The sequence below is a fragment of the Colletotrichum scovillei genome (assembly GCF_011075155.1).
Source record: "Colletotrichum scovillei strain TJNH1 chromosome Unknown Contig00010, whole genome shotgun sequence".
Lineage (NCBI taxonomy): Eukaryota > Fungi > Ascomycota > Sordariomycetes > Glomerellales > Glomerellaceae > Colletotrichum > Colletotrichum scovillei.
In genome coordinates this window covers 2,666,823-2,689,479 of record NW_023336268.1, presented here as the reverse complement: position 1 = coordinate 2,689,479, position 22,657 = coordinate 2,666,823, and the positions used below count along the sequence as shown (strand labels likewise).

The 22,657-nt window shown below is 50.5% G+C and overlaps 7 protein-coding genes across 7 annotated transcripts; 3 read left to right on the top strand and 4 right to left on the bottom strand.

Moving 5' to 3' along the window:
* Positions 1–1,801: 1,801 nt before the first annotated feature.
* HER10_EVM0000065 (uncharacterized protein) lies at positions 1,802–2,402 on the top strand (the record flags this gene model as incomplete). The annotated part of the gene is made up of 3 exons (XM_035469860.1): positions 1,802–1,820; positions 1,901–2,037; positions 2,160–2,402. The coding sequence occupies 3 exons, from the start codon at positions 1,802–1,804 to the stop codon at positions 2,400–2,402; spliced, it is 399 nt and encodes a 132-aa protein (XP_035327481.1).
* A 2,593-nt stretch (positions 2,403–4,995) lies between these two features.
* HER10_EVM0004656 (fungal specific transcription factor domain-containing protein) lies at positions 4,996–7,314 on the bottom strand (the record flags this gene model as incomplete). Its single annotated transcript, XM_035474292.1, has 2 exons — positions 4,996–5,988; positions 6,052–7,314. 2 exons carry the CDS (start codon positions 7,312–7,314, stop codon positions 4,996–4,998), a joined length of 2,256 nt encoding a protein of 751 aa, XP_035327918.1.
* An 871-nt stretch (positions 7,315–8,185) lies between these two features.
* HER10_EVM0005537 (uncharacterized protein) lies at positions 8,186–9,323 on the bottom strand (the record flags this gene model as incomplete). The annotated part of the gene is made up of 4 exons (XM_035475150.1): positions 8,186–8,465; positions 8,522–8,813; positions 8,869–8,996; positions 9,049–9,323. The coding sequence occupies 4 exons, from the start codon at positions 9,321–9,323 to the stop codon at positions 8,186–8,188; spliced, it is 975 nt and encodes a 324-aa protein (XP_035327996.1).
* Positions 9,324–10,058: 735 nt separating this feature from the next.
* Positions 10,059–11,885, top strand: HER10_EVM0002299 (X-Pro dipeptidyl-peptidase C-terminal non-catalytic domain-containing protein; the record flags this gene model as incomplete). The annotated part of the gene is made up of 2 exons (XM_035472016.1): positions 10,059–11,027; positions 11,088–11,885. The coding sequence occupies 2 exons, from the start codon at positions 10,059–10,061 to the stop codon at positions 11,883–11,885; spliced, it is 1,767 nt and encodes a 588-aa protein (XP_035327671.1).
* Positions 11,886–12,485: 600 nt separating this feature from the next.
* On the bottom strand, positions 12,486–14,389 carry HER10_EVM0008761 (major facilitator superfamily transporter; the record flags this gene model as incomplete). Its single annotated transcript, XM_035478270.1, has 4 exons — positions 12,486–13,119; positions 13,201–14,051; positions 14,124–14,155; positions 14,230–14,389. 4 exons carry the CDS (start codon positions 14,387–14,389, stop codon positions 12,486–12,488), a joined length of 1,677 nt encoding a protein of 558 aa, XP_035328287.1.
* Positions 14,390–15,559: 1,170 nt separating this feature from the next.
* On the bottom strand, positions 15,560–16,707 carry HER10_EVM0001020 (phytanoyl-CoA dioxygenase; the record flags this gene model as incomplete). The annotated part of the gene is made up of 4 exons (XM_035470784.1): positions 15,560–15,723; positions 15,789–16,179; positions 16,249–16,441; positions 16,496–16,707. The coding sequence occupies 4 exons, from the start codon at positions 16,705–16,707 to the stop codon at positions 15,560–15,562; spliced, it is 960 nt and encodes a 319-aa protein (XP_035327563.1).
* Positions 16,708–17,317: 610 nt separating this feature from the next.
* HER10_EVM0009975 (ABC transporter) lies at positions 17,318–22,614 on the top strand (the record flags this gene model as incomplete). Its single annotated transcript, XM_035479445.1, has 15 exons — positions 17,318–17,389; positions 17,440–17,522; positions 17,598–17,618; positions 17,682–17,748; positions 17,803–17,874; positions 17,934–17,953; positions 18,003–18,176; positions 18,231–18,295; positions 18,368–18,538; positions 18,594–18,742; positions 18,798–18,977; positions 19,032–19,132; positions 19,180–19,340; positions 20,199–20,331; positions 20,619–22,614. 15 exons carry the CDS (start codon positions 17,318–17,320, stop codon positions 22,612–22,614), a joined length of 3,465 nt encoding a protein of 1,154 aa, XP_035328394.1.
* Between the last annotated feature and the right edge of the window lie 43 nt (positions 22,615–22,657).

The following is a 22,657-nucleotide window of genomic DNA, read 5'->3' as shown; positions in this document are numbered from 1 at the left end:
ACAGAAAAGATTGGGTTCTTGTCATGAGTGGGCCTCTAGTTGACATGGGCAAACTCTGCCAAGTTCGTCGCCTTGTGGTTCACCTGAAGTCGCGTCAGAGCCTCATTAAATACTTACGAGAAAGTCGAGCTCGAGATTTTCCTTCGTCTAAACAACCCTCTTCTAATTTCTAGCCAAGTTGCACTATCGCCCAGACCTCGTTTCCCGTGAAGCTGCCGCTGAAATTGTTATGGCGGCCTCCCTGGACTCTTACTCTGGACCCTCAGTGGCACAAAGAGAGAACAGCCTTGCACTACACCTTGCGGACCGATGGATACTTGGAAAAGTTGTGCTTATGTGACATGCAATGATCGCACCATGGTTCTGATGAGAAAGAGATTGTATTCAGATGGTGCTCTACGGTGGTGAACACCAGTGTTTGCAAGTCGCGCTTGTTGGCCTTAGACAGTGCGTCTAACACCAAGCTGATAGTCTTCGAGAAGCTCGCAGATAGCCGCTCGTGCAGGTTTTCCTCAGGCAGACATTGTTCTTTCGCAGAAAAGCTGGACTAGTGACGGAGCAAGAGTGCACCGGCAGAGAAACCTTGAAGCGGGATATCTGAGCCGATCAACCCCCATTTTCTTGCCACCCACGAGAGAGTATGGTTGATTCTAAAGGGAAATCAAATCATCAAACTTTCTTGAAAGTTATGTCTTCTTTGAGTTGTCCTAGCCTAGGGGTGATCGACGCACGTATAACCTCGTAGGGATGGATCAACGCGGCAGGCGCTTTTAGCAAGCCACTCACTCCGGGCCACTTCACTTAAAGTCAAGCCGCTGCACATCCCTGTAGATGTTAGCTGGAAGCTGTCGTCGTTCAACAACCAATCACAAACTGGAGCCAAACGTTGAGATCTGCCGATCAGGGGAACTCTGCTTTTGTCATCAGTCACGTTTCGACATACACCTAGACTCAGCACAAGGGAATGGCTGAGAGATCGCCTAGGCTTTCCAATATGGCAGTCTATTAACCGATGACAATTTCTCAGACCGACACTCTGTTGCCATCCTGCCCAAGACAATATGCGCACGCATGCCGGTAGAGCCGACCGATGCGTCTCGAAATAAATGCCACGATGGCGCCATTCGCCCAATGGCTGAGCATTAGGATGATCCCTTGCCACGTAAAAGCAACGGCAGCCAACGAATGGATGTGAACAGTCGTCGTATTCGCAAGATCATGCCTCAGAATACAGCGGTGAGAGCCTGTCCGAAGGAACATAATGTCTCAAGAGGGAGGAGTGGACGTCAACATTTCACAGCGGTGAGTGATATCAGTTGGCTTCAGCTGAACTCCTTGAACAAGGTTTGCAGAAGAGAGTATGCTTGGCATAAAAAAGGCGGACGATCGACTCCTCTTGCGAAGATTGACAAGGTGAATGGAGATCCATGGCTTTCGTGAGGTAATCACGTATGAGACACCAGGAAACTTATGCCTGCTTAGGGAAGGGTTGAGGTGCATGTCGGAGCAAACGTTGGCCACGATCTGCCCTGAAACACAACAGAGAGAATGTGGGAAACTTGGAGCTCATGTATCTCATTGAGGGACTAAAAGCTCATCATTGTAGCTAGTCTGGATGGCATGGAGTTCACAGATGACTGATGTGGATATAAAAGCGACTTGATTTTCAACCTTAGAAGGCGAATAATCATCTCGACCTCCCAAGCGATCAGCTCTAATCTCCAAGGACTCCGGCGAAGATAACAACTTTCGTCCTCTCTCCTTACTTACACATCACTTTGAAGCCACTACATTTCTCACAATGGCAGAGCACAACGTTGGTGAGTAGAGTTCGCCTCTGGCGCAATCCCTCGAACGGCGTGTTTAGCCGCACAACGCTGATCACTGACTGCACGATCAGGTGCTCTTGTTGCTCTCTCGCCTCCCGAATACGGCGACAACGTCTGGGAGGCCAAACAGGTCGAGCTTCACCGCAACCTACCCCCCGGAGATGACCAGGGACGCCATTCAATTGATTGGAGCTTTGGTCCTATCAAGGTACGCCCTTCCAGGATGTCAGGTCCAGAAGTTACACAGCACCAGTTGAGAAACATTGCACATTTACCATTCAAACTTCGCGCATTCTTGGATCTAACTGATGTTCTCTACCCACCTCTCAGATCAGCGGCTACGTAGATACCAACACTTTCGAAGTCGGTTTGACCATCACTGTCACCGGCATTGACCTCGGCAACATCTTTGGCAACCTCAAGGACGGCGTCAACATTAAGGTCAATTTACTGACCACCAAGGGCGAGATTCGAATTTATCTCAAGAATGGCAACGAGGTCTGGGTCCATCTGGATGTCAAGATAGTCTTCGACGGCAGCTATCAGGGAGATTACAAGATCATCACTATCTGAGTGATGACATTTGTATTGGTAGATCATGAAGCTGTAAGCTGGTTTCTTGTGATACAACAATAAACTTGAGTGATTTAGGTTCAAGGTAGAACAAAACCTTTCTCTCGGAGTCTCTATTGTATGCTTTCAATGGGTTCGAAACGAAGGTCTTCTAGAGACCAGAATGAGTAACTCATTCGTTTACCAAATTTAAACGGACATGGCATGATTTGAGTAACAGCTTACGTTTCCTGATTTTCTCATCTGAGGGGACTTGAATGTACTTGTGAGATACTTCAACGCAAAGAATTATGTCCATATTTGATTGGTTATCTTGAATCAGAAGATTCCTGAGTACACTAGGGAAAGATTTGTTTGAACTCGTCAACCGATGTATGGAGAACCTGGGTCAAGCTGTCATTCGATCCAAACATAGACGCACGTAACTGAGATAGAAGTCTATATCTCAAAAAACGGTTTGTCATCAACTACCTCAGACAATTTGGGGCTATAAAATGCCGTTCAAGATGGCGAGAACGCAAGTTCCTGTTTCTCTGTGGTGTCAATTAAAATCACATCATTTTATCCCCAAGAAGGACCTCTTCTGTGCAACGTCTTTTTTCTCTGTTATTGTTACTACCTGATATCACCCAGAGCGCGTCCGAGGCAAATCACTATCAATGCTGATTCCTTTGCCAGATCACAAACCGACTGAGGTGCAGATGACACTCACACGGCCTCCAAAGCGACTATCCGAGTGTGACCCTAGCATTTGCCAGTATAGCAAGAAGTGGCACCGCAGCATACGTTCTTGTGGTTGGAACAGGTGCAGGACCAGATCTGGCGACTGACCAGCTCATTGACGACAGCTTCGGCGCGAGCCTCCAGGGCTTCAGCAGTCTCAATAGCGGGCGCTGCCATGGCGAGAGCGGCGAAAAGGCCGACGATGATGGCGGAGACCTTCATTGTGCACTGGGATTTTGGGTAGATCTAAATGTGACGGGAGTAGGCGTCAATGATCCATGTCGCCGCTAGAGTTTGGTGAAGTTTTAGCGGTGAGATACTTACTTAGTTGAGAATGAATGATGTGGAGTTTGCTTAACTTGCTGTGTCTAACTTCGAATTCGAGGTTGTGGGTGATGAGAATGTTGGATAGAGGCGGGCGGAGGACGGCTTTATTTATAGTCATTAAGGAAGCCGACTGTCTTCGTATCCTCGACATTAGTTTGCCACAATTTGAGACTATCCACAAGACATCCGACCAAGATGTCATATCAGAATCAGGAAGGTGTTTGGGAACAAAATCCGTTTGGTTCCTAGCGCAGTTGCATGGAGACACAGCAGCTGCCACATATCAACCGAAAATGCCTGCTACATAGACGGTAGTTCGGGCACAATATCCGTAAGCGGCACTATATAGTCGTGTTTGGCAGATCAAAAGTTCTTGCAACGACAAGTTGCATAATATGACGGCTGCATCCGAGGACTAAGCATAGGAAAGTGCAAACGGGCATCCCATGAACTCAATAGGCATTATGTCACAACAATGTTTTCCAGCTAGTGTCAGCCATTCCCACTAGTCCCTAGACAGAACTCAGGTTCTTTCAAACCTCACAGATGTGTGATCAATGTGTCCAAGATCAAAAACAAATATCTAAGAAGAACTGAGGATAAGTACGGTAAGGACATAATCAGGCCGCTTAACACTTGCTTGAAACCTCAGACTCCTATAATTAACCAATGGGAGTACCAATTGTTATGGCTGAAGTCTAAAGCCCGAGTAGTTTCTCCAAAGTTACTTTGCTCCGTTGCGTCCGAAGGATTACGATCACCAAACTTTACATGGAGAAATAGGCTCCGAAGGATTCGATTGCATCAAGCTCGTACTTTGTTGAGCCAAGTACTGTAGGATTTGTTTAGCGAGCAGCCCTGGCTCCCTGTGTCTGCGTTGTGCATGCAGAAGGATCAGCCAATGCCTGCTGGGCATGCCTCGCTTGAGTCGAGAATTGCCTGATGTTGACAGAAAGGAGTAAATGTTGCATTTGAATCAAAAAAACGACGACTCCAATGAGCAAGGCCCCAGCTTGAGGACCTTCTACAACTATCTGGAAGGGCGATTAGCGCTGAATGAGGAAATGCTTGCGGAGTATCGAGTACAAGACTACCGCTGCATATTTCAAGGAATTTCCAACTCGAACGCGATGAGAGATTCCATTCAATGCAGCCATCTCAAGTCCTGAGGCACAAGGTGCTTTGGCACTTGCAGCTGTGACACTAAGTCCACAGCTCAGGTATGTTGCAACTCGTATTCATCACCTGATTTCTATCATATTTTTCACTTTTGTCTTCGGCGCATCCTCCCGACGCCCGATTACAGTGTAGGCCTGGTAGCTCAGCTGCCAGCGCGGGATTCCTCAAAATTCGGTAACAGAACAGGCAGTGCATTTCTTGGATACTCAAACAAGCATTGGGATTTGATGCAGACATCTCAGACTAAGGGAACTTTTTGAATCTGTTATCCTTGAACAAAGTTGATAGAGTCAACTCAATTGGTCAATTGCAAGTGTTCGTAATGCATCAACTTATTACACTGGCCGTACAAGCACAAAGTACCTCATGACTGTGGCCACTGCTCAGTCCCATCCGCAAAATGCCCATCTGTGCCCAGCATCCCCCAGAGATGCTCCAGCCGAACACCCCCAAACAAGTCCGTATTGCTGATTTCGGTAAACATACCCGACAAATCCGGAAGTTCAAGATCCATCAGGTCAATACCCGGGTCCACACTGACCTCAGCGGCATCCCTCGCCGGTGTCTGTGCAGTCTGCCAGGGCTCTGTCGCCGTTGTGCTCAAAGAAGCTCGGTTCTGACGATGACCAGATACAATCTCTGACATGTTGGATTGCAGAACGGAGCACGCTTGGATGAACCGGGGGTTCTGTGTGACCTTTGTGTACTGCTCCTCCGCATACTGTGCTGCTATGCCCAAAAGCTCCAAATCGGACCGGGCAAGCCGGGAACTGGGTTGCTTGAGGATGTGGAGAGCGAGGGCTACTGCAGACATAAGAGGCTGGGTCATTGTGAAGATCATAGACTCTGATCGGTTGTGATGAGACTGGGCGAACATGCCGCCATTCCCGCCGCGCGGCGTCGGGGTCGCGTCGTCTGCGATTTCGCCAATAAGTCTGGCCATAGCTCTCGCCGATCCGATGCAGATTTCTGCGCCACGTCTGAGTCTCGTCAGCTCGACGGATGACAATGCCCCCGAGTCTGCTTGTGTGTTGATATGTGTTCGATACATCGACTCTGGAAAAACTAAGGCCGCCCGGTGGAGGGAGATGAGGGCATGGTGGTAGTGGATAGCGAGAAAAATGGCAAAGTGCTGATGTCCCGTATCACACAGGTCGGCATTTCCACTGTTTGGACCTGGAGGGCGTATCTCGGTCGGTAGCGAGTGGGCCCATTCCGTTAGTGCCGTATCCAGACGGACCGTGTCGCCGAGAAGGATTCGTGATGTCTGAGATTGCCCGGAGCGGCGGTAGATGTGAGCGCTTATACTGCTGATAATGCGTGATAATGACGCCCAAGGTTGGAAGTAGTCAATAGTCTGTCGATCACCCTGGGCTCCAGGGCTCGATGCCGATAGTGTCGCGGGTGCTGGAACTGGAACTGGGTCCGGCAACTTTTGGTCACAGTCCGAATCGTGGATCGCACTTGGACGGCCTGTCTCAAGCTCCATCAGCTTTTCGAGGGTGTAGCATACCCACCAGACTTGAGTATTCAGTTTCCGGTTCGCTTGGTAGCCTGGCGAAGCTGCCGAATCTCCAGCATCTGGCGGGTTGCGGGAGTGCCGTGTTGAAGCATGTCGGTGAAGGCCAATGGAATGGGCGATGCGGATGGCTTGCCCAAGAGTCTGCCATCCTTGGCCCTCTTTGCTACGACCACGCAGTGCGATGGATAAGAGTAGTAGAGCTTGTACCGAAGCCAAGTATGGCGTTGATATCACATGCGCTAAGAGGCTGTACGCGGCAGTGAGGTAGTGAGTTCCAATTTCGGCCAATGTTCCGGTCTCTTCATCTGCACCGATGCAAATAATGCAGTAAATGGAGACCAGGAGTGGAATTTGGGATGGCTCGATGGAATTTTGTAGAGATCCGGACGCATCGGCGTCTTGAAGTGTCGTAAGTCGTCCCAATTCCGAGCGGATAGTAGGCTCGTCAAAGACAGGGAAAAGAGGGTGAATCCTCTTCATGTAAACATCTAGGTACGCATCGAGGGTGGGAAGTGGAGGCAGAGGGGGGAGTTGAAACGATAAAGGCAGTTGAAACTCCTCAACGTGGTGCATGCCGAAGCGGAAGTAGGGCGATAATGGCCGAAGACCGCGTTTGCGGAAGAAAAGATCGGCAAACATCGTCAGAGACTGTACACTGCTACCGCCCATGAACTTTAGCCGATGTGGACTCTCATCAGTGTTGAGCGTCATGTCGGGGTTCAGATCCGCATGCTCATGAGGACTGTGATTTTCTCGCGCATTGGCACGGTATGCCTCCGCGACCCATGACAGCTTTCGTAATGCCGCATCTTCGGCTTCGGAGCCGTCATCGTACGCCGGCGATAGGTACTGCCGTGGACGGGGAGAGACGGCGCGAAGAGGATCTCGAGGTGTCTCGGAAACCTCCTGCACACTGCCGCCGCCCTGGCTTTGTGTGCTGGCGCTCTTGGCTGCCCACTTCCGCACGGCGTGCTGGTTCGGATTTCTGGGGTTTGTGGTTTGGCAGTCATCGCCGCGGAGGATGCAGTTGTGGCATTTTGGAGTCTGCGCGTCGCACCGGACCTTTCTTTTGCGACATTGGTTGCAGGCCAGAGACAGTCGAATGCGCTTCGGTTGGGAACTTTGCGGCTGTTCGCCCGAGCTGGATACGGAGTCGGGCATGGCTGCTGACGGAAGGTGAATGAGCAGAGGTTCTTCGGTTGGGAGATCCGGACGGAGAGCCAGTCTTCTCCTCGGTCGAGGCCCGGATGTCTTCAGCAGCAAGGTATATACTGGAGACCCCTCACAAAGGGTCCTGTGTCACTTGGAAAAACAGATGGGTTGCATTCGACAGGAAAAGGGATACGTGTGCCGGTTAGTTTATCTTGCATTTCCCCACGCGCGTCTGACCCGAGCGTGGGGCGCACTTGACGCTTCCCCATGCCGGTTCTGAACCTACTAGTGCCAATTCAGACCGCAGTCAAGGGAAACCCCGCGTTGGGAATCCGGGGGCGGGGGACTGCGGCATTGTGCCTCGGGAAGAAAGGCCACTCAATACACTGCCATTTGTAATGCCAGCTCAAGTTCGGTTTCATTGTTGCTGGAGCTGCGGATAACTCAGACTACGTTTCAGTTACTAAGATGTGGGTATGTAATACCCAGTTTAAGCTATTTCCTCACGCGGGCTACGATCCGACTGGGCGAGAAGCAGTACCAGGGAAACTACAAGTCATTCATACCTATGTATACACTGACGACCTCACGCCTGCTGTCTAATTGACGATTATCGAGAAAGAAACAAAGGGTCTCTGGTCAAGACATGCAATTCGAAGACGGTCATCAAAAGTGCGGGACAAAAGAAATCATTGACGCTTGACTTAGTACCTGTTTATCGGTTGGTGAGGTCAAGATCTAGATCGACGGAAATGATGAAAACTGTTGCAGAATCTCAAGTTGGCACAGTTGTTGGAAAAGCAAATCAATTGCATGCGAAATCATAAAATCTGAATCATAGGATGAAATGTTCTCTTATATGAGACTAAAGTCAGGACTATCAATACGCCTTCACCGCCGCCAATTGCAATAGCCTGTCCGTCACGATAGGCTTCTCCAGAGGTTCCTCGCGCTCTTGTGGGTCAAGCACCCCGTCCCTCTTCGCCTTTCCTTGGGGATGGATATTCGTGTGCGGCCAGTGCGTGGTACCTCCCCATGAACGGAAAATGTCCGCCTTCTCCTTCAATGCCTGTGGGTCGGCGAATTTGACGGGCGTAAAGCAAACGTACTGCGCGTGCCTGATCTGAGTTCCCGTAGGATGTTTGGCATAATGCATCGATCTTGACACGGTCAGCATGAAGGGTTCCTGAACATTGGTGTACAGATGAAAGCATACCGTGAATCCCAAAGCACCAGGTCGCCTGGTTCCAGGTTAGGCTTGATGAGGCGACACCCACGATCCTCGAACCACTTGACATCCTCTTCCTTGAAAATGAACAGATCACGGTAGTTCGCTTCGGGAGGCGGGGCGTCTTCATGGTTTGCCATCTCTCGTGTCTCCTTGAAGAATTGATCGTAGAGCTTGGCGGAGCCGTCCATCAGGATGAGCCCGCCATCGTCATCTCCGTTGGGTGCAAAGTTGAGAAGACCTTGGATGCACTGAAGGCCTTTCCTCTTGGGGTCCTGGTCTGAAATTCCTCTCTTAGGGATTGGAGTCATTGAGTGGTCTGCGGGGAGACTTACCACAGTGGGGCCATGGAGACCACTTCAAGTCCTTCTGGCGAGGAAGTGTAATGTTGAACATGTCAAAACTGACCAGCAACTCCTCCGTCTCCCAGATATGAATGAATGGGTTCATCACTCCAGGCTCCCTATCGAAAGTTCAGCTCACATTACACGAGTCGATAGACCGGTGCCACTCACATTCTTGCTTCCCACGCGAATCGCTCGTGTGGGGCACAGTAGGACCCGTACATGCCACCCTTGAACGAGACGGGGAGGTGCTCAGAGGTCCAAGTGTCTTCGTTTTCCGGGTCGAATCCACGATTGAAAGACTTGAGCCATTCGACCTGCTTTGATTTGTAATACTCAGCTCGCTCAGGAGTAATAGCGTTCTTGATGATGGCGTAGCCATGTTCGAAGAAGAAGTCGCGCCAATCGCCGTAGTTTGACTTCGGGGTTAAGAGGCTCTTCGACATTGTGGATGTTCAAGAGTGACTACTTTTAACTTTATTTGATCGGCAGTGCGTTTGGTGGGACAATTCAGAAAGGTGTAATCAGGTAGTCTGATCAAAGGAAGAAGATGCAATGAATCTGGATTATCCTCTTATTTTCCCTTGACTTTATGTCTCGTCTCCTTCAGGAAAACTACTAGAGATCTCAACAGAGATCTCCACGATGAACTCGTGAAGCTATTTTGAGACCGTAAGTCTGACTTCCCCGCACAATCTCGTCCCTGAATCGATCTCTCCTGTATGAGTGTGCATTCCCTCGGGCTTCATCCTAGGCCCGGTTCGGTCATCCGTTTGACCCTTGGCTGACGAGACAGCTATTGTGGCCGCGGACTCCTCGGTTCGGTTCGGTTCGGTTCGGACAGGCTCTCCAGGCTCCTCTTCTCCGCAATTTCGCAGCAACGGCGGGGCCGGCTGCCCCTCGATCTTGGCTAGATCTGGTGCGGCGCACTCCTCGCCCCACAGAATCGTGCATATCCGCCTGGGGAAGCCCGCTCCGGGCGGAATTAGACCGAGGCACTCAAGCTATGGAACTTGAGCTTCGCGACAACGCGATGTTCTCGTCAAGCCATTGAATCGTCAGACGCGTTCCATAAAAAGAACTTTGTTTGCATGTTCAGTGATATGGCGAACTCGTGATGCCCCTCTGCCTTACCGTATCTCAATTCTTCAGTCCCAATTTTCAAGTCGTCAGATTCAGCCATGCCTCTTCCCATCCAAATTGCGTATAAGCCTATCGGTAAGCCTGAAATCGGCACCAACAACTACCAAGGCTTCACCCCAGGTCGGACTGAAGTCCTGCCTAAAGGCTGGAACGGCTACGATGCAAAGCCCCTCGAGAGCGATATTCGAATCGATCACGATGTCGAGATCAAAGTTAGAGACGGGTGCAGACTTTACATCGACGTCTACCGCCCGGCAGACAGCACTGAGAAGATCCCCGCCATTGTCGGCTGGTCACCCTACGGCAAGAAGTACAGCGCTCTTACCATGCTCCCGATGACGCCATGGTCGTGCTGCGTGAAGAAGAGCGACCTCAGCGGCCTGGAGAAGTTCGAGGGTCTCGATCCGCAGCGGTGGTGCCCCAAGGGGTACGCGATCATAAGCGTCGATAGCAGAGGCGCTGGCAATAGCGACGGCCAAGTCCCAATTATGGGTTTGCAAGATGCAGAGGACGCTTATGATGTTATCGAGGCTATCGCAAAGTTCGACTGGTGCAACGGAAGCGTGGGTATGGCGGGCAATTCTGCGCTTGCTATTGCTCAATGGCATGTTGCCGCCCTCAACCCTCCATCCCTCAAAGCCATTGCACCATGGGAGGCGAGCGGCGATCTGTTCCGCGAGCAGTTCGTCCGAGGTGGCATTTTCTCCATGAGCAACTTCGATCTTATCACCAGTCTCATCATTAAAGGCAACTCAGGTGTAGAGGACTTTGCGGAAATGTATCGCAGAAGTCCCCTTTCAAATATCTGGTGGGAGGACAAGCGCGCAAACATGAAGGCAATTAAGATCCCGGCCTACATCTCCGGGTCAGACTTTAGTTCTATTCACACAATGGGTAGCATCAGAGGCTTTATGGAACTGGATACTTCCGACAAATGGATTCGATGGAGCGCGTGGCAGGAGTGGTTTGATCTTTACAGCGTGCCAGAGACGAACGAGGATTTGGCGGTAAGTCTCCCACTCCATCTGAAAGCTCTTTGTCAGGCATCATGCTAATTATCGCTTAAGAAATTCTTTGACAGGTATCTCAAGGGCATCGAAAACGACTGGGAGAAGACCCCCAAGGTGCGGTGGACATCATTGAAGTTTGGCGACCGAGAGCCAGAAAGCGACATCATTTTCGAAGACTTCCCTCCACCAAACACCGATTACAAGACCTTCTACCTCGATAACGAGAAACTGTCTGAGTCTGCTCCGTCGAACTCCTCGAAAGTGTCCTACAACTCCGAAGATGGCAATTCGCTTGTCAAGTTTACATACACGTTCGACAAACCCTCACGCCTCATTGGCATTCCAAAGGCAGTCTTGTACATGTCCTGTCCTTCACACGATGACATGAACGTGTTTGTCAACGTCAGGAAACTTGATAAGGACGGGAATCCGATGATGCATCTTTGCTTCCCATTCTGGGCTGCACCAGTCAAGTCCATCCACGACATCCCTAAGAAGGAGCAGAGTAGCACAAATTTGCATCTCGGCTCGGTCGGTCAGCTGAGAGCATCTCATCGAAACACTGATCCTGAGCGATCGATGCACCCTCAATTCCCTTTCCACCCCCACGACAGGGAGGACAAGATCCCACCTGGCACCATTGTGGAGTTGGAGATCGGCATCTGGGCCATGGGTGTAGACTACGAAGCAGGTGAATCTGTTCAGGTGCAGATTGGTGGCCAGTTCCCCTCCATTGCTGAGTACAAAGCATTTTCTACTGAGCGGCCGGATTATGAGAGGAACAAAGGCGAGCATTTCCTCCACTGTGGGCCAGAGCATCAGAGTCGCATTATCCTTCCTTTCATTCCATCCTAGTCTTCTTAGCACTAGGTAATTGCAGCAAAACAGCAGATGTCATAATCGAATGGAGACCCATGAAGTTCCTACTTAGTTCCTGTGAGAACCATCCTGAAACCCACATGGAACTTCGAGTGACCCGCGGCTAGCAAAAGGTTTTTAGTGCTCCTTACCTTCCGATAAAGTGAAAGCATTGAATGCCATCGAAGTACGACTTGTCCGAAAGAACCAATACCATGGAATAGCTCGAAGGTACAGCACCGTCAGCTTATGCGCCTTTCAATTGCTGAAAGCGATACTACGTCGGGTGTCAGCCAGGGGAATTCGGGCGGTCCCAGGTTCAATCAGATGCTGCACCCTCCTCTTCCTCCATACCCTCGAGTTGTTAAGACAGGCGAATAGGTAAGCAGAGAGAAGAAATTACTTGTAGTAAATGTTACTTATTCCTATTGAATTCTTTGCTGAGGTCTACTTTGAATTTCACTCAAACTACACATGACCACCTAACTGTCATTCAATCTGCCGCTAAATCAAGGCCAACACAATATGGAACTAATGCTGGAGACTTCGGGACTCGGTCATCAACCCAAGGGTCCCAGCGAAAGGAGACTATCCATGCTAATGGTTGTATGAAGGGGTTGTCGTGGTGTTTGCAATAGACCACTTCGAGACCATTTCTCTGATCTGGGTGCCCCAGATAAAGACAAAGATTCCAGCAGCACCAATACCAGCCGTAAGAGCTCCATAAATACCAAATGCGCCATCGTATCCCATTGAAGCTATGAAAGGTGTCACTCCATAGCTCGTTCCGAAAGAGATCACACCGCGCATAGCGCAGATGATGACCAGCACCGGGCCAGACCGAGTCGGGTACGCGTCGAGAGCATACGTGATGCCGACTTGATTTGCTCCGACAAAGCCGAAGTAGTAGGCATTAAGAGCAAACACGATGGCAAACCAGTGATATCTATCGGGGTGCTCGGCTGCCTGGCCGTAGATTACGGCCGCGAGTGTACCGACAATGACCGGAATGATGAGAGGGATAAGTCGGTATTCTGCTTTGTGAACGCCGCCGTTCCTTCGAGCGAAAAATTTGATTACCCAGTCTGATCCTCGACCCAGAAGCGGCAGGGCAAGGAATGCAACAACAATTTGACCGGTCAGGGCGAAACTGACGACTGATGATTTCCAGTTGTAGGGAGCATTCTGCAAAATCCCGCCATAGGTGGTACCAAGAGCGATGTTGACGCCGCTAGGAAGGAGATTAAGTTAGTGACAGTACACTGAAACTTTGTGGAATAGGGTATTGGCCGTTGCCAAGGCTGCGCCTTACATTGTCAGGCCATTGAGCAGAAGTGCCCACATCATGTCAGGAAAGAAAGTGACGATAGCCATGCCAGTGCAGCATTGCCACCCTTCTTTCCAATCGGCCTTTTGGGTGAAAAGACGGAGGTCAGACGCGAAGGTGCGAGGCTTGAAGTTGACGAAGTCAAGCTGACGGGGTTCCGTGGTAGTCTTGCGGGTAAGCATCTCTGTATACACTCCAGTGGTGTCGTCGACTCCAGGACCGGCAGTTGTGACAAAGTGCGAGACCTGGGCAGTCTGGCCTTGATATGCTGCGAGCGGTCGGTCGTACTTGGTCTCGGGTACCATGAAGACCGCAAAGATGAAAGTGATAGCGGCAAAACCTGACCCCAGGAAGTACCAACCAGACGATCCAATGCCAGCGGCTATGTAGGAGGTAAGAAGGGAGTAGACGGCACTGAGAGTTGATTGCCAAAGCGTGAACCACATGAGGCACCGGGCACGCTCGTGAAGGAAGTGGACCTCTTGTACCATGAGCGGGCAGAGAGCTTCACTCTGACCGGCGGCCAAGCCGAGGACCATACGAGCAACGAGGTGAGAGGTATAGCCTTTCTGAACACCGCAGAGGATGGAACCTATGACGGCCAAGGCACAAGACCCGAGGAAAACCGGACGGCGGCCTACAGCAAGTGCAAGAGGCATTCCGATGAGGTTTCCAAGACCCATGAACAAGGACGGATAAGTCATGAGGTGGGAAATATCATCATATCCTCTGCCTTCGGCTGCGTATTCAGGGATAAACTCTCCGAGAAGAGCTCCAAGACCGGAAACTTGGACGAGGCCAACCGCGGCAAAAGTCGCACAAGTCATCGTGATTATCTATTCAACAATTCAACATCAGTCTTCGCTTGTTCCGCGGGATGTGAGTTGGATTCTTGAAAGATGACTTACCCATTTTCGAAGTGGGCTCAAGTTGAGGGGATCTAAGTTGTTGAGCCGAATGATTAGCAAGAAGCATTTAGAGTTACGAAGAGACCTTGATAATCCGCAAGCTTACCGCGGGGATCCGAACTCGGAGTTGGGATAAGGTAGGTAACATCTCCGTCGGCAAGTTGGACGTTTGCCTTGAAGCTGCCATCGTCGAGTTGAGGCTTCTGGGGGAAGTCAGAGGCAGACTCCACCCTTTCTTCGGTGATCTTGTTGTCTAGCTCGCCCATGTTGAAGCGACCGTCTTGAGGAGTTAATAGCGGAAATTGAGCTTTAGTTTGGAATTGAAAGACTGCTGTCCTCTGTCCTGTGTCGAGGACGAAGAACTGTTGTTTGTGAGACTGTTGTTGTCGTCAAAGTTGAAACGGTGCCATGGGAGGCAAGTCGTATTTCTGCAAAATAGGCACACTGACAAACATCTGTGGTATCATTCGTCAACCTCGGATTCGTATCAACTCCCTTGCTTGTGTTGTTCTTCTGCCCTTGGCAGACTATCTGGCATCCCCAGATTCAACCCCAGATTCAGTGTGGGGGTTGACAGTCTGGGGTACAGTAGAGGGGCCCCGGCTTGGTCATTCACTAGCGTGCTTCGGCAGAGTATTCTCGCTCAGCTTCGTGCGGGGAAGCCTACGCGAACAGGGAAGTCCTCAGCCAGAACGAGGGATGTGACAGCCTAGGGCGCTCCGGAATTGGAGTCTTCGGCTTATCATCCGTGCCGTTGTGTCTATGCAGTTGTTACCTTCGGTTCGGAGTTCATGAATGCTTCTCAGCTATCGTTCCACTTCGAGATTGAACCGGTATACGTCTTCCGGCTTGATTTGACCCGTATCTTCAAATCAACACTTGTCTGGGACTCGAGTGCTGGCCAACCCGAATCTGGAACCCGGTTTTTGAACCGAGATCTCATTGTCCATGGTACTCGGAGTGCCAATTCTCGCACGCGTGCAGTCTGATAACATTATGTCTAGACAATACTAAGTATCTATCACAGTGCGTTGGCGGTAGACATTTTCCTCGGGGAAGGTAGTGTCTCTAACCAATTATGTCTATGTATCCGAAGTGTTGTGTTCTCTTGAGGTTGATAGTCCCGGAACAAATCTCTTTGCTCCGTTCTATCTCGGCGTTGCTCGAGTGGTCTAGAGAGTGACTACGTCGCGCCTATCGATACATGCATGAAGTGGTTCGGGTATGACCTTTCCGTTGTCATACGGGACACATTGCCGACACGCGGAGGTGTTGCAGTAAGTAATGGCGATGTCACCTTGAGGCGCAGTTGAGAAACTTTGAAGAACAACGATTGTGGCAATATGGATGTCAACGAAGGTAAGATACAGTATCCCACGCCCTTTCCCCGAGCATTGCACTTCCCATCAAGAAACAAGCACCTCGGGCATTCACAATCATACCCGGATGTAAGGAATACCTGTAAGCTTGAAAGCTCTCTCGCTCAACTTCTTGTCGTTCAGTGGTCTCTCCCTGGTAATGTGGTCTGGCTTTCCATTTCGGGTGGCGGTGTTGGACCCCGTGTGACGAGCGTTGGGCCAATGGGTGGTGCCCAGTCGAGCTGTAGAAGAACATGTTGTCAGCACCAACTCCTTCTTCGAGGTTCAACTTGGCTGAACAACTTACACTCATATGCGGCTTGCTTGCGCACCAGATGTTCTTGGGTGGCGTCTGTGACAGGCATGAAGCAAGTGTACACAGCCATACGATCAATCTTTCCCTTGACGGGGACGTTATAGTGCGCAGTGCGCGAGTCCCAGACGATCAGGTCACCAGGATCGGCGCAGACCTTGATCCACTCGCCACCGTGCTCCTTCAGCCACTCCATGCCGCGATCAGTGAAACCATACCACTCTTTGGTCCAAGCTGGGATACGCGGCTCGTCCTTGAGGTCTTTGTGGAACTGCGCGCTCAGGTTGTGGGAGCCCTTGCATACAATGAGACCGCCATCATCGGGGCCACAGGGGTGGAGGTTGACGAGGCCTTGGAGACAGCGGAATCCAGGCTTCTCGGGGTCCTGATCTTGGTGGGGCCAGGGTTTGTTTTCGGGAAGGTTGGTGCGATTCGCGAAGCCGTAGTTAATGACATCGAAAGAAACAAGGAGGTCCTCAGTGCCGTAGACCTTCTCGAAGGCACCGACTACGCCGGGTTCACTGCGGATATCCCAGACAAAGTCTTCATGGCAGGCTCCGTAGGCCATCAGCATGCCCTTTTCATTGATCACAGGCAGCTTGTCGGGATGAACGGTCGATGGATCGTTTCGATCATAGCCGAGGCCGCTAGGACCAGTCAGATTCCCGTAGCTAGACCAAGAAGATCAAGATAGAACTTACAATGATTCCAGAAGCCCGTACATCTTGTCCGCATAGCCGTCAGCGCGTTCTCTTGGGATAGCAGCCTTGATCACGGCATATCCGTCTCTGAGAAGGTCATCACGCCAATCGCCGTACGCCGGGTCCTGGCCATCCATCTTCATTCTGCCATCATCAACGGTCTTGATTGCAGCGCTGGGCTGCTCGATAATTGAGACAGTAGTAGTAGCCATAGTCGAAGATTTTCAAGTTTGGAAGGCGTGGGTGCAGTGCAGCGAAGCTAAAAGATGCTTTGGTCCAGATTTTGGTGCTATCGCGAATTGCAAGCTGTAGGTCTATTTGACCTTTACCTGTTCAAACGATGTTGCCACCATAATCACAGTCCAGCTAACATAAGCCGTATCTTGTATCCTTGCAAAGATTTCCGAGGTTCTGGGCCGGATGTGCTGATCACGTCCCGGATGGGCACTGCGATCGAGCCCCTCGGTTCGGTTCGCCGCTCGGTTCGGCTCCCTAGAGTTGGTCAACTGGGGCACATCCATCCCCCCAACCCCAGACAGATTTGCCTTCTTTCACAGTTCACCTAGCTTAAGGGTCTAGAAACAGCTATCGGAAAGTGGATGGGCTGGATTCGCGGCTATGCATTCGGCATAGGCAAGGCACCAACGTAGCTGGCGGTCTTGTCCGAGGAGGGTATTAGCTTCCGATCCAAGCTCATCTCACACATGCCAATGCCGCAGTACTTGATCCCCTGCGCCGATGCAAAGCCTTGAGGGTTGCATACCATTGACGTCCATCATCTTTCTTCCATTCGTGTCAGAGTCATTAGTAATCCTGTTCGAGATGTCTGCCTCAGAAGAAAGCAGCTTGTTCAACATCATCGTAGTTGGCGGTGGCATCGCAGGGTTGTCCTCAGTAAGCAATTATGGAAGCAGACGAAACTGGGCTCTGACTAACTGCCATAGGCGATTGCGTTGAGGGGGCCGAGTCGAAGGATAACTGTTCTGGAGCAGAGTCGCCTCAACCGAGAGATCGGCGCCACAATATCGTGAGATCATCCGCCCCGTGCATCTTCGAGGCATATGCTCTTCTAGAGAGGAAATCGACTAACAGAAATTTTCAGTCTCCAGCCGAATGCGTCAAAGTAAGTCATGAACTATAGATCAAGCGAGTTAATACCCTCCACGCAAGGTAGCTAACGTTGCAGAATTGTCGAGAAACAATGGGGCCTCGAAGAAGGCCTTGCCAAGACGGGGTCTATGGCCGACAAAGCTGTAAGGCCAAGACCGGAGACCCGATGAGTTTGTCAATTGACAGATGCCTTCCAGTTTCGGATTTACAACACAGAAGGAAAGCTACATGCAGAGATTCCCTTTCACTTGAAGAAGAGCTATGGCGCTGTACGTACACCATCAGTGCTTCTGACACGCCATGATGTGAATCACTGACAATGTTGCAGGAGAGAATGATCTATCATCGGTAAGCGCTGATGACATCAACTTCATTCACTACTGAGCTGACTTCAAAGTGTTGATCTACATGATGCTCTAAAATTTGCAGCAACACGAAACGAAGGAAACGTGAATCCTGTCGAGATCCGAACGGGCTGCGTAGTCCGGAAATGCGACCCAGAGGCCGGAACTGTCACACTCGAGTCCGGAGAAGTGCTTTCTGCGGACCTCATCATTGGAGCTGATGGGATGTGAGTTATGTTCGCCGCAAGATCGGAAGGTCGTATTTTCTAATCCCGTCGTAGTAAGAGCGTTCTTCGACAATCGATCATCGGAAAGGAAGCCCCCGCGATACCAACTGGACTCTCCGGTAAGCAGGCGACTGTATCTAGAAGACACCGTGTATTCAACATTGAAACTGACGGTGAATCGATGTAACTAGCATACCGACTAGTGATTGACAGCTCTGAGTTGGAGCAAGACAAAGATTTCACATCCGTGATAGATCCGAGGGAGTCGTTCACCACGATGATCATGGGTCATGATCGACGTATCATCATGGGTCCCGCAAGAAACGGATCAATCTACAGCATTGTAGCTCTGGTACCAGATGGTAAGCAGCTTATCTCTCAAGCCGAAGTAGAGTCGTGGCTCACTCAATATCACAGACCAAATGCAGGAAAATGCCGAAGGAAAGTCATGGACCACCAAAGGCAGTCCAGATAAGCTGAGGGAAACATTTGATGTTTTTCCAAAGTGGGCCAAGGCTGTTTTCAAGAATTGCACAGAAGTTGGATTGTGGCAGTTACGCGACCTAGTAAGGCTAAAGCCCAATCGTAATATTTGGGGGAAAAGATCTGACACTTGTTTAGGACCCATTGGATACTTGGTACCGCGAACGTGCAATCATTATCGGTGATGCCGCTCATCCGATGCTTCCGACTCAAGGACAGGGGGCCAGCCAGGCTATCGAGGATGCAGAGGCTCTAGGAGCCATCTTTTCAGATATCAAAGAAAGGCCGACTAGATCGCAGATTACAGAGAGACTGAAGGTGACAAACCTATCAACCATTGATCTTGAGACTCAGTGGCTAACATCCCAGCAGATAGTATTCAACTGTCGGTACGAGAGGACCACACTCATCCAAGGCTACAGCAGAGAGTCCGGAAAGCCTGCGACAGACAAAGGCAACAACAAGATCACGATGTCAGTTGTTGGAATTAAGCATGTGGTTCTGTCGCTAATGATTTTAGGAATCCGGCCGAGTTCATGGACTACAATTGTACCTACAATGGCGCCAAAGACTGGATTGAGCGACAGGCCAGGGCGAAGAAGTTGGCTGAAGTGGAAGAGTCGAAGGATACCACGCCAATCTCCATTGCGACGAAACAGATGGCTGCAATTGCTCTAGGCAGTGAATGAAGGATGTTGATTGGTGCTCCAAAGAAGAAGCATTGAAAGAGAGACAAGGATGGTCTGACTGTTGAGAATTGCCACTCCATCGTAATTGGGCATGTCGAGCATATGAAATCGCAGTCATAATATCGTTCCAAATCTGCCCAATTGCAGTATCACCCTGTAGAGAATTTTGCGAGATACTTACCTCTGAGTCATTCCCGATGTTGCAGTTGAGCTCGTTGCTGACCCTCAGCCACCATCGTGCGAATTGAGGATAAAGATTTGTTTACCTTTTCCCCTAGTCATGCCAGTCTAGCTCGCGGTGGCCGTAGTTTATTTTCGCCTCAGTGGCTCTGCATCTCGCAGTCAAGAATGTCTACCTTTTACGAGCACCTTGAACGTCGACATTTCCAACGTATCGGAGCCCGAATGTTCCGTTACGCGATGATGTGAAGTGAATCATACAGGGCCGGAGGGATGAGTCAGACGCGGCCCGAGGCTTAGTCTCAAGGCGAAGAAAAGTGGATTGGACCACGGCACTTCAGCAAAGCCTACAATCCCATTCGGGGTAGATCGTAAATGTCTATGGGGAAAGTTATCAGCACTACCGATGCGGCGATGAACTCATGGCATCTACGGCAGTGTTACACAGGGTAAGATGTCATAGCGTCAGATTTTTGGTGCATAGCACGGTTATTCCCGGGAAACCTAAAGTAAAGAATAGACCACGATGAAATGTTTTTCTTCCATTACTTAAGACAGAGAGTGAGTTGCCAATTTTTGGTTTGAGTTTCACTTCCATCTTCACCGACTCCTTCACGATGATCTCCCCTTCGCAAGCCTCGCAGGTTCTGCACTACGGCTGTGCCCTGAGCGCCGTGCTCATCGGCTTTTGGGCTTCAGTTCAGTCAAGCCAAGTCAAGAGGAAACACACATCAACGAAAGATTACAAACATCGCCGATCAAAACCCGAGAAAATTGCGCAACTCATCGTCATCATCACATACGTATCTGAACTAGTTGCTGCAGCTTTTCAGCCCGACGCTTTCAATAAGGAGCAAGCTCACATTATCCACGTCTTGCTGTCAACTTTCGCGTGGATAGCGCTTTGTTCTATTGGGAATGAGACACGACTTTTGCTCGGCGCCTGCACCGCAACATTTTTGCTCGAGATTCCTCTGCTGGTTCTCAATGTTCGTGGACGATCATTCTCTACCCCCGACGTTGTTTGTATTGTTTGCCAGGGAGTTCGAATCTTTGTCATTGTCGGTTTAGTTTTGGTTGCTATGGCCAGCACTACAACTCAGAGAGGTAGTAGCGGAGCCTGCTCCGAGGAAAGTCAACCTTTCCTTGGATCGCATGCACAAGAGGGGCCTGTCGACTATGGAACCGAGCGCTTCAGAGATGACACCGACACCGAGATTGCCAGCGATGACTCCGAAGACGAAGATACAGACGATGACGGTGACGACAGTGCCAGCATCAAGCGTCGACGAGCCAAGAGACTAGAAGAGACGGGCGGATGGCTGGGATATTTGAAAGACTTCAAAATCTTTGTCCCGCTTCTGATCCCCAGAAAGGACAGAAAAGTTCAACTTTCGATTATCCTCTGCCTTCTGTGCATAGCAGGTGGAAGAGCAATGATCATCCTGATCCCCCGTCAACTCGGCATCGTCACCGACAAAATCCTGGCGAAGGAAGCACCGTACGGTGCACTGGCCATATGGTTGCTTCTCAGTCTCATCAGCGGCGAGTCTGGTCTGGGTTTGGTTGAGGCACTCGCGAAAATTCCCATCAAGCAGTTTTCATACAGACAGATCACCAATGCCGCCTTCAGTCACGTCATGAACCTTCCCATGGAGTTTCACGCCGAGAGGGACTCTGCAGAAGTCATGAAGGCCATCGAGCAGGGCGAAGCTCTTAGCAATCTGCTCGAGACCGCCGTCATTGACATACTGCCGACAGTAGCGGACATGTTCATCGCACTCTGGTTCTTGTACTGGAAATTCAACGCCTACGTCTCTCTAGCTATGCTTGTGGCTTCTGTGGCTTTCACAACGTTGGAGGTCGTCACTTCAAACATGAACCTTGCGAATCGCAGGGCCTCAAGCAAAGCTGAAAGAGAGGAAGCGAGAATCATGCACCAGGCTGTTCAAGGATGGCAGACCGTCACGTATTTCAACATGTTCAATTTCGAGAAGCGCCGCTTCGGCCAGGCTGTGGACTCGCAACTCGCCGCCAGCCGTAGGTATGGGGTCGGCGATGCTTTCATTCAGGCTCTCCTGGAGGCGACCGTACCAGTTACATTTTTTGTGCTGGCATGCCTGGTATTGTATGAGATCACTAACGGCCGAGCTTCTCCCGGAGATTTCGTGTTGCTCTTAACATACTGGGAGTATCTGGTCTGGCCTCTCAAGTTCCTCTCACACAATTACCGGTACTTGATGTCAGACTTGGTGGATGCCGAACGTCTTCTCAATCTACTACAGACCAAGTCAACCATCGTCGAAAAGGAGAACGCCAAGAACCTTACGCCCGTCAAAGGCCACGTCGCATTTGAGAATGTCGGCTTTGCCTACGACCCTAGGAGACAGACTGTTAAAGAGCTGGATGTGTCAGCAGCACCAGGAAAGACCATCGCCTTGGTGGGAGAGACGGGCGCCGGAAAGTCATCAATCATGAAATTGCTGTTGCGGTTCCACGACGTTACAAGCGGTCGCATCACCATTGACGGCCAAGACATCCGCGACGTCACTCTCACATCGCTTCGCGAAGCCCTTGGAGTCGTTCCGCAGGACCCCTTGCTGTTTAACGCCTCCGTCATGGAAAACTTACGTTACGCGCGGCCGTCTGCGACAGACGAAGACGTCTTCGAAGCATGCCGGGCGGCTGCGATCCACGACCGCATCCTGAGTTTCGCCGATGGCTACGAAAGCAAGGTTGGCGAGCAGGGGGTCAAACTTTCTGGCGGTGAGATCCAGAGACTTGCCATTGCGCGGGTATTTTTAAAGGATCCGCCCATCCTGATTCTCGACGAGGCGACGAGTGCGGTTGATACAATGACTGAAGCGAATATTCAGCATGCTTTGGAGACTTTAAAGAGTGGCAGGACGACGTTTGTTATTGCCCATAGACTCTCAACGGTCGTCAACTCGGACAAGATTGTGGTCATTCATGAGGGTAGAGTGGTTGAAAGTGGTACGCATGAAGAGTTGTTGGCGCAAGGGAAAAGATACAAGGATTTGTGGACAAGGCAAGTTGGTGGTGCATCGGAGAAGAACAGGATATGACAAGGTTTGTGTTTAGAATACCTTCTTTCCTGATTTTGACAAG